At 45.5% G+C, this 10,501-nt stretch overlaps 1 protein-coding gene across 2 annotated transcripts; it reads left to right on the plus strand.

The window, feature by feature from the left end:
• Positions 1-20: 20 nt before the first annotated feature.
• Positions 21-10,495, plus strand: LOC128300509 (puromycin-sensitive aminopeptidase). 2 transcript variants are annotated; one of them, XM_053036590.1, is made up of 6 exons: positions 21-47; positions 107-196; positions 1,582-2,186; positions 7,132-8,775; positions 8,853-9,130; positions 9,191-10,495. In XM_053036590.1, the coding sequence occupies exons 2-6, from the start codon at positions 124-126 to the stop codon at positions 9,750-9,752; spliced, it is 3,162 nt and encodes a 1,053-aa protein (XP_052892550.1). In that variant the 5' UTR covers positions 21-47; positions 107-123; the 3' UTR covers positions 9,753-10,495. The 2 variants fall into 2 exon arrangements, with proteins under 2 accessions (XP_052892550.1, XP_052892551.1); XM_053036591.1 differs by lacking the exon at positions 21-47 and having other exon boundaries at positions 124-196; positions 1,570-2,186.
• The last annotated feature ends 6 nt before the right edge of the window (positions 10,496-10,501 follow it).

Consider the following 10,501-nt stretch of genomic DNA (forward strand, 5'->3'; position numbering starts at 1 on the left):
GCTGTCAGTTGCCACGCATCTTTTGCCGGGTTTCATAAACAATTGCGGTAAGTTGCATGTTGCTTATTGTAAAGTGCTTTCATTAGTTTAATACCTTTATTTTCAGTTTTTGATACTGCAAAAATGTTTTGCTTTCATCACGTATCACGTCTAAAAGTTCTTCGACTCGCATCAACAGTTGAACGGCTGGCTTTAGGTGCGTATGGTGTTTCTATTCTCACGATATACATTGATAACCTCGTTGTGACTGCACACGAATGAATTTTTCGTGCTGCTCACGCCCTGACAACAACATTATTTTGAAAAGAAACTGGGAGTTGTGTGGTTTCTTATTTGACCTGCTGTAGTATGTTATTGTACAATGTTTAGTTTCTACTATCCACAAAATTTAACATAGAGCGTAACTGTGCTATCAGACGGTGACAATTGGCTCGGAGACTTTCTATTGGTCAAGGTATTGCTACGGTACCACTTAGGAATCAAGCTTCCTGTTCCTTCCTTAGATTCTCCTTGGTTATGGATTGTTACCACTACCCCTAGTATTTACGGACCGGCCACTAAGGCCATATGTCCTAACTTTCTATGATTAACTTGTTTTGGAATCTTGTTACGGCATCTTTGAGATGAATCTTGTTACTTATAATATTATCACAGTTTAGCAAGACTGTCTGCTATTTCGTTTCCTTCAATGCCAACATGACCGGGGATCCATTGCACAGTCAAGTTCCTTTATTGAGAATTTCCGACAATATGACGTCCGCATACAGCTCCTCTGAGGCACCTTTGACTGCAAAACATGCTGCACGGCTGTCGATATATACAGTTGGGGCACTTATTTGTTTTTGGTCTACCCAATAAAGTGCCCATTTTATGGCATATAGTTTCGTTGAGCATATGGACTCTGGATTTTTTAGTTTATAATAATTTCTAGTTGAAGTCAATTAAAAAACAATTTCGGTAATATAAACAAGATGTTATGTGACTTCTGTGAAGAAAGAAATGTTTTTGCAATTTTCACTCACTTCGCTTGGTTGCTCCGCAATTGTTCCAAACGCCATCCAGCGGCGCCGCATCCATCACTTTTGTTTTAATTTTTAAACTCTCCAGCGGCTGGTACGAAATTCCATACAAACCAGTTGTTTTCAGATTTTTAGAGCATGTTTTTCAAGAGGTGACACCGAATTTGCCCATCACTATTGCATTGCAAACTATCAAACGTAATAATGCAAATGAGCTGCACAAATTGCACATTTTTTGCTTCGAATGCGCCAGTAAGCATGTTGGTGTGCATATTACTGTAAAACGCGGTCTCTCTCACTTGCTCACGATTTTTTGGTGTTCGCTCTCCCGGCTCACGTTTGACAGCTACAGTGCGGCTGTGTTGGGCAGAGTGTATCGAACGCTGAAGAAGAGTTGGTTGGTCTTTTCTCGGCTTGTTTTCCCTCCGTGCTCCGTACAGTTCCTCGATAAAATCATTCTGGTCTGCCATTAGCTACCCTTTCCGCGCTCGATCAGCTCGAAAGCCTTCGTCTTCTTCTCTATAACGCCTATAAACTCCATCCCACACAACGGCCACAACAGCAGCGTGTCAAAGCAGCGCCCGACGGAACGATACCGTCACCGTGAAACAACAGTGCAATTCCCTATCATCATTGTCGGTCACGTCACCAAGACCATCGTCGGCGTGGCAGCGGTGCCCATTGCGTGAACGAAACACTCCCTCCATTATTCCGTGCGTGCATTGTGCGTCCGTCACCTCGTGGCAGCAAACACCGCTAATCCCTGGTGGACGGCCAACAGGCAACGGTTGCTTTGTTATTTCTGGCTCGCGAGTGTTTCCCCCGGCAGTAGCCGTAGCGGTGGTGCCATCGGTGAATCATTCTACCCGCCTGGTTTCATTTGCTGTCGGGTGTGATAAGCCAAGTGTCGTCCTTTCTACGGGTTCTGAAGCGGCACATTATTCGTTCGAACGACGCAACATCACCACCAACACCACGACAAACTGTAACAGCATCAGTGACGTGTCCGGAAAAAGCGAATACAAAATGTCCGCAGCCACCGGTACCGGCGGAAAGCCCGAGTTCCAGCGCCTACCAACCAATGTGGTACCGGAGCACTACGAGCTGAGGCTGAAACCCAACCTGACGGCGCTAACCTTCGAGGGCTCCACGACGGTGGATCTGAAGGTGAGTGTTTCTGGGGGTATGGGCCAAGTGCAGATGAAGGTACACATCTTATCGTCGGCTTATCTTCTGGGAAAGTGGTCAACGTGTATCGCGCCACATAGAGTAGCCATTTTTTTATCCAATCCACATGGAAGGAATTAAAAAACGTGCTCCACTATAGTTGAAAGACAAGACAACCACAGTGCCTTATGCATTTTATGGATGATTTTACTCTGTTTTACCTAGCCGCCGACGCCGATAGATAAGATGAGGATGTTTTTGGCTGTGTTATCTACTCTTATTGCCGACAATATTTGCTAAAGGAAGTGGACTATTAATACAGATGGCAATTATTGTTTGAAGGCACTTTAGAGAGAATAACATTGTCATATGTCATGGTTATTTTGTCATAATCATTGCTGGCAGTAACAGGTGATTCAAGGTGTACTTAAACGTGTCTTAAAAAATGTGTTTCATTAATGAAAAATATTGAAATATCTAAAATAAGGTCCCTATGCATCATCGTTTAACCCTCAACACGCCATTGCCAGATTGAATTTTGACAATCGATAATCCTCTGCACCAAATGCTATATATTAGTTTATCGACCTTCAATACGGTGGCTTCGTCTGGGAGCAACGCAATGCAGTGGCATATGACTACTCCCTTTGGCGCTTACTGCAAACAAACGCTTCGTCCTGCACTTTTACTCTGTACAAGGCAAAAAAGAACCTCTAGGGAAATACGCCGCACACAAACCAATCGTAAACAGTTTTACCCTTTCGAACGTGTGTTTGTGTGTCCGTTATAACCGTTCATCGAAGAGAGGGTCGGAAAAGTAATGGCCAAATCGAAACGAAACAACTGACCCCACGCGTGATCGCCAGTAGGAAAAATTGAACCTTTAGCAACTAACTTGGAGAAGGGCGCGGTAGTTGTCTTGCATATTAACACTTATGACCATGAGCTTACAAAGCTGTAAATTGTCGATCGATCTTGCTAAAAAATAATATTTCCTAATATTGTTTTAATACTTACTCCGTTGCTTTATTTTCATTTTTTAATTCATTCTTTCCAAAGATCATGGAAAGATAATCGGTAAAAGCTCTTACGGGTGTACGCGGTTTTGTTGCATTCCACTGAAAAAGTATTGACCTTTTTTAATGTTTCCTTCTAGGCTTGAGTATCAGGTTTTACCTCACGACCTCAGAACATATGGAATTGGCCTTCATGGAGGGCCCGCCTCGATTCAATACTAATATACCATAACCGATCGTCGATCGAACTATTCTCACCCTTCCCAACCAGTAGGGGAGTAAGCGAAAAGTGAAAAGCGGAAAGTAGAAAAAAAAATAAACAAATGCAACATTCATACACGCACCTACACATAATCACAAAATCGCGGTGAGGGCGCGCTACACACCACCCCTTTGGCAAGGGGCGGAGCACGGTTGAGGGATTTGCAACGGTAAATGCTCGTAAATAAAACAACATAACGGTACCCGGTCCCCGAAGCGAATTAGCATAACGAAACAGATGTATGCTCTGCTCTACAACTGAGGACAGAGAAAACACATGCACACCAACGAGGAAAAGGCACAAAAAATAAGCAATCGCCAAGAAACCTTTCGCGAAAAGGAAGCGAGTTGGAAGTTGGGAGTAGCAGCGTGTACGGGGTGTGATGCAACGAGCGCGAACGGATTCGATCATATGGCTGACGTACATGTGTACCATGTGGTGGGATGGTCAGGCAGCATACGGCAAATCGGCGTCGGATGCGAATTGTGAATGTATTTGCTCACCCCATCAACACCACCAACACGTGCAAGTTGATCGCGAACCGCTGCGAAAACACTGTTGCAAAGTGACATTTAAGGCGCGGAATATGAGAACCTCCCCCAATCGCGATCGCCTTCCCCTAGCGCAACATTGCTGATGTGGTCGGAGGAAAGGATTGCATAGCCTATGCTACGCATGCTACATTTGATGGCTAGCGGTTCGTTTGATGTTGAAAAGTTGGATGTATCCTTTTTGTTAATTATTTTTATGCTTTACAATTGTATCTTGCGCCCGAAGCTCTCTCGCCCATGTCACGTAGATTTGCCCAGGACCGGTTCAGGAACGAGCGGCATCGTTAATGTTGTTTCTATCAACATACCGCCCGTGTGTGTGTGTATACGTCATTGGATTCCGTGACCATACTTTGCGTGGGATAGGTGCAACTTTTTTGTTTGTTTGTCCTGTTTAAACCCTTTCCCACTGTTTGGCGGTTGGCTGATTGAATCGCACACACAGTGTGAGGTTGTTACTAAGGTGTTCCGCATAGTTTGCGGTTTAGCGAAATTAGCCAACCGGGTCCAGAGCTACCCAAAGTCCAGGAAGAGATTGTACAACATAAATCAAACACAACCACGTCCAAACCCTCGTCACTCTCTGTCCGTGGGGGTGTAGAAAAATGAGCCGCAAAAGATTGGCATTCGCCTTTGGGGTCGGATAAAGCGGTGGGATGCTAGTGTACCTTCGTGACTCCAACGCGCGTGGCTGCGGACAAAACACGTCCGGTAGTGAACAAAATTAATCCACCTATCAACCGTGTGTCGGCGAAGGAATAACTAACAAGGACAATTAGCCACACAGATAGAGCTTCCTGAACGACGAATGAATATTTGTTGCTTCGAGGAGATCATTATGTTTTCTTGGAACTGGAATCTCCCTGGTTTAACTTCCGACCCTGTCCATTATAATGTTTTTTGGATGTGTATTCTAATATGTAGACAGCATCGGTTCGTCTCTACTCACGGTTGTGGTCTTGCGGTGTTTTTGCAGATAACCGGTCGCTCACTAATATTTTGGAGACTTCTCTCCTGTAATGACCTGACTATGTTTTGCGCATTGATAGCGGTGTTCGGAATCCTTAAGGGTTGTTTTCTACGAATTCTCCACTAATGAGATAGTCAGCATTAATTTAGGTACAAACATGATCATCAAACCATTCCTTAGAAATTAATGAACCTGTCTACATTTTGTGCCAAGTGCCATTTAAATCAACTGCGACTAGTATAATGAAGAATCGTTTGTATACCTTTATCACACTATTGTCATGTAATTTTCCTATATAAGCATATTTGTTGTATACTTCCAATAGGAATTGTTGGTTTGCAAACAACACAGACATCTCTTCCTCACATTCACATTTGAAGGGCCTTTGAAGGTTTATTTTGTTGGCCTATCAGCTATAAGTTGTTTGACCTGGGGTATATTTTTCCTTTTACAAATCTACCGGCAAAATGGTAGGTTTCTAGGAAAGATCACTTCCTGTACGGCATGGAAAGACCGATCAGACCTTTCTCCTTCTTTTACTTTCACCAAAGTCTGGCGCTTCTTGAAACCTTTCCGTATCTTTGAGATTGAATGTAACCTTTGCTGATTTAAATTATGGTTTACTTCCCGGTTGATTTGTTAATCATAAAATACCTTTCTGTGTTGTTCTCCTCATGTGATCAGTGATCTTCGATCTCTAGCAAAAATCGTGAGAATTTGTAATTTTTGTATGTTCATCTTTTGATTTTGCAAGAGGGTTGCGTTAGAGCAACAGTAACTGTACGAACGATTGCTGATAAAAAGGCCAAGTTAGATGGATAATAGCCTGTAATTGCAAATAATTAATTGGTGTATGGGTATTATTGTTAATAGCTCTTAAGTCTCTACAGTTCCGTTGTCTTCTGAAACGCTTGAGATCGCGGATTATCAATGAAGAGTACGAGCAGCGGCTTGACGATTGGTGATGACTATTCTCACGAACTTCGAACACTATCCGCGCGCAACCGAACGCAAGATGAAAAACGTTCCTCTGGTGGTAGCATTACGACGGGAGGCCTGCTCCAAAACAGGTTTTGTGTAATATCATTTGGCGATTGTGTCTCCGCGAATAATCAAGCAAGATGCGGTGAATCGGGAATAATGAAGCAGTCGCCATGTGCTTGTGTGTAGGTATTGCCGACAAACATGAGCCGCACAACACCAAAAGCAAGAGGCAGTAAATTTGGAAGTGTTTTTTCTTGTTGTACCTCGGTCGACCCGGGCAAGAATGGCCAAGAACGGCTGTGAGATTGAGTAGAAGAACGATGTAGCCAAGAGAAGAATGAAGTGGCCACGCGAAAACAAGTTAAATGAATGAAACGAAAGCAAAAGTCTGCCGTAACCAACCAACCCGATCATTCTCTGACCAACCTGAGACCAAGCCTGTGTGCGTTGGGTAGAAAAATAAGTAATGCAGCACTCTGCTGGAAATGAAAGTTTTCTTTAAAGCACTTAATATTAAATGCAACAGGAGAATTTTCCTTTTCTCCGTTAAATATATATTTTCCGATTGCGCATTACACCCCCTTTTCCTTCGTCCGCTTGGGCGAATGTTCCTGTGGGCGATGCGCCAGGTGGCGACATGGTCGTCTTCACCTTTTCCCTGGTTGTTGCGATACGGTTGCGTTGGTGGGGCCAATCGGCAAGGTAAACGACCTTGTCAGACAACGCAAACAGTTGACCCACCCCATTTGGTACAGCTAGCGGACGGACGAAAATAAATTGTTGACTTGCCATTACGCGATATGCATGCAGTGTGCAGAATGAAAGAAAATGCGGGACCGTTTGTTCCCAATTCTTTTTGCTTCAATGCACAAGAAGGAATGGCACTTTTTACTGTTGATATTAAGCTGTTTTGCTGAGTTGGAATGTTTTTTTTTCTTCTATCGTATGATGATGGAGTAATAACTGTCTGTGAGGGAGTTTGTTTACGGCAAGTACCGTTTTGGTGTTTACACGTCACATCCAGTGTCTCCTTGGTGGCGTCTTGGTGTAGCAATATTAGGGTGCAAGGTGAAGGAAAAACATCCGTTTCGTAAAAAAAACATATTTTAGGCTTTCAGAACTTTGTATTAATCGCTTTTTTCTATCTTATCTCCATTTTCAGGTCTTATCGGCTACCGATCGCATCACGTTAAATGCACTGGATCTGAAGATAAGCACGGCGAACGTTAGTTTCAATGAACAGAACCTTACCGCCCAGGACATACAGTTCAATGCGGACCAAGAGACGGCATGCTTCGTGTTCGGTACGGAAATACCGGCCGGTACGGCGAAACTAGCGGTTGAATTCAGTGGCGAGTTAAACGACAAGATGAAGGGTTTCTATCGCAGCAAATACTTCTCGCCGACCGGTGAGGAACGATACGCGGGCGTAACGCAATTCGAAGCAACGGACGCCCGGCGATGCTTTCCGTGCTGGGACGAACCGGCCATTAAGGCCACGTTTGACATTTCGCTGCTTGTGCCACGAAATCTGGTAGCATTGTCGAACATGCCGGTTGTCCGGGAGCAACCCTCAGGAGAGACGGACGACTCCGTACTGGTTACCTTCGATCGTACACCGATCATGTCCACGTATCTGGTGGCAGTTGTGGTGGGCGAATACGATTATGTCGAGGATAAATCGGCTGATGGTGTGTTGGTGCGAGTGTACACACCGGTTGGCAAGCGTGAACAGGGCCGGTTTGCGCTGGACGTAGCGACGAAGGTACTGCCGTACTACAAGGATTACTTTAACATTGCTTATCCACTACCGAAAATGGATCTGATTGCTATTTCGGATTTTTCCGCGGGTGCGATGGAAAACTGGGGATTGATCACGTACCGTGAGACGTTCGTGCTGGTAGATCCGGAAAATACGTCCCTCATTCGGAAGCAATCGATCGCGCTAACTGTGGGTCATGAAATTGCGCATCAATGGTTCGGTAATTTGGTGACGATGGAGTGGTGGACGCATTTGTGGCTAAACGAAGGATACGCTTCGTTCGTGGAGTTCCTGTGCGTCGATCATCTCTTCCCGGACTACGACATCTGGACGCAGTTCGTGACGGACATGTATACGCGGGCACTGGAACACGACTGTTTGCGGAACTCGCACCCGATCGAGGTACCGGTAGGACACCCATCCGAGATAGATGAGATCTTCGACGAGATTAGCTACAACAAGGGTGCTAGCGTGATCCGAATGCTGCATCACTACATCGGCGATGAGGATTTCAAGCGAGGCATGCATCTGTATCTGACGCGGCATCAGTACAGCAATACGAAAACCGAAGACCTGTGGAACGCACTGCAAGAGGTGAGCAGTAAACCGGTCGGTGCCGTCATGTCGACCTGGATCCAGCGTATGGGGTTCCCGGTGGTGCAAGTACTGTCCTCCAAGCAGCTCGAAGGGAACCGTCGTCTGCTGTACATCGCTCAATCGAAGTTCTGTGCTGACGGATGTGAAGCGCCGGAACAATCGCTTTGGCTTATTCCGATCAACGTTTCTACACCTTCGTCGGTAAATGCCGTTACGACGGTGTTGGAAACGGCCAATGCGGAAATCACGGTCGAGGGCGTTGGAGAACAGGACTGGGTAAAGATCAACCCAGGCACGATCGGTTACTATCGCACGCAGTATCCAGCCGAGATGCTGGAACAGTTTCTGCCAGCTATTAAGAATATGACACTGCCACCGCTCGACCGGCTGGGACTTATTGACGATCTGTTTGCACTGGTGCAGGCCGGAAAGAGTGCCACCGTTGATGTGAGTATGCAGCAACAGTGCGATCTTACGAAGAAAACGGAAATGAATTGTAATTATTTTATCTTTTTTCCTTGCAGGCCTTGAAGGTAATCGATGCGTACCGGAACGAAAGCAATTACACCGTGTGGTCGTCCATTTCGAATTGTTTGGCAAAGCTGCAGCTTCTTCTGGCACACACACCTGCCGAGAAGCAGTTTGGAGAGTACGGTGTGCGCCTTTATCAACCGGTCGCCGAGAAGCTTGGCTGGGATGTAAAGCCCGGTGAGAGTCATCTCGATACGCTGCTACGTTCGCTCGTTCTCGGTCGGCTGGTATCGTTCGGATGTACGAAAACTGTTGCAGAAGCCAAGAGAAGGTATGCAGATGTAGTGTGTAGTATATACACAGTCACTAATTCGCTTTCATTCGTCCTTAGGTTCGACGAACACGCACAAAACAAACGCGTCCTGCCTGCTGATCTGCGCAGCACCTGCTACAGAGCAGTATTACAGAACGGTGATCTGGCCACATACGACGAAATGCTACGACTGTACCGTGCAACCGATCTGCACGAGGAAAAGGATCGCATATCGCGCGCCCTCGGCTCGATCGGCAATGTCGACATCCTGCGGAAGGTGATCGATTTCGCAATGTCGGAGGAGGTGCGTGCCCAGGACGCCGTGTTCGTCATCGTATCGGTTGCCCTCAACCCGAAGGGACGCGATATGGCGTGGGACTACTTCTGCGAACACTGGCAGGTGCTGCTGAACCAGTACGAGGGCGGATTCTTGCTGGCACGTCTGATCAAGTACCTGACGGAGAACTTCTCCACCGAGGAGCGGGCCCAGGAGGTGGAACGGTTCTTCCGGGAGCACGAGTTCCCCGGTACCGAGCGTACCGTGTCGCAGTCGATCGAAACCATTCGGCTGAACGCGGATTGGATGAAGCGTGATCTGGAGGCTATTTCGGCCTATCTTAAACAGCAGGAACAACCGTAAGCTGTTGACTACGTTTTCTAGCGAGCTTACAAAAACACGAAAAGGACGACGATTTCATCGGAGCGAGATAGGGGGAGCGAATGTGAGGGATTCGGACACGATGGAAGGCGTGCCATTTATATGTGCTAGTACAATAGGTACTAAATAATCGTTTGTTTGTCTGTTATGTTGTTTATTTTTCTTTGTTCTTTATTGATGTTACGTTCGACCATTTTTCCGTTGTGCATACACTCATGCATCCGTAGTTTTTTGTAGTAGACAGAAGATTTCTATTGTAATAGAAGCTTTTTTGCTTCTACAATCATTTATTCTGGAATGATGTCTCTGTGCGGCGACGGTGTTGCACGTCCCTTGATCCCTGTCCTCGTTTAGCATTTAAGCCAAAGTTAGATGTGAGAGAGAGTGTGTACGTTGAACGATCACGAATCCGAAGGCAACGGTAGTAGAATACAGTAGCAGGACACTTGCTTAAGGAAATTATTGTATGATTTTGCGTTCAATAAACCGGAACACGATAACGTAAGCAATAAAAGTAACTACTTACACCACGTTATGTAAAACTTTATGTTGGTGAGTTGTACAAGGACTCCTACTCTTCGTCTAGAAATCATTTTCGTTCGTCCTTTATGCGGCGGCGAATGAAAGTTCCAGAAAGACTCGATAGAATGATTTGTAATGCGAAATGCATGCTAAATGAGCATGGATAAATTGATTCTTTTTTTCAATAAGAAATAAAACTACTTTACGTC

This window comes from Anopheles moucheti, chromosome 3 (assembly GCF_943734755.1).
Source record: "Anopheles moucheti chromosome 3, idAnoMoucSN_F20_07, whole genome shotgun sequence".
Classification (NCBI taxonomy): domain Eukaryota; kingdom Metazoa; phylum Arthropoda; class Insecta; order Diptera; family Culicidae; genus Anopheles; species Anopheles moucheti.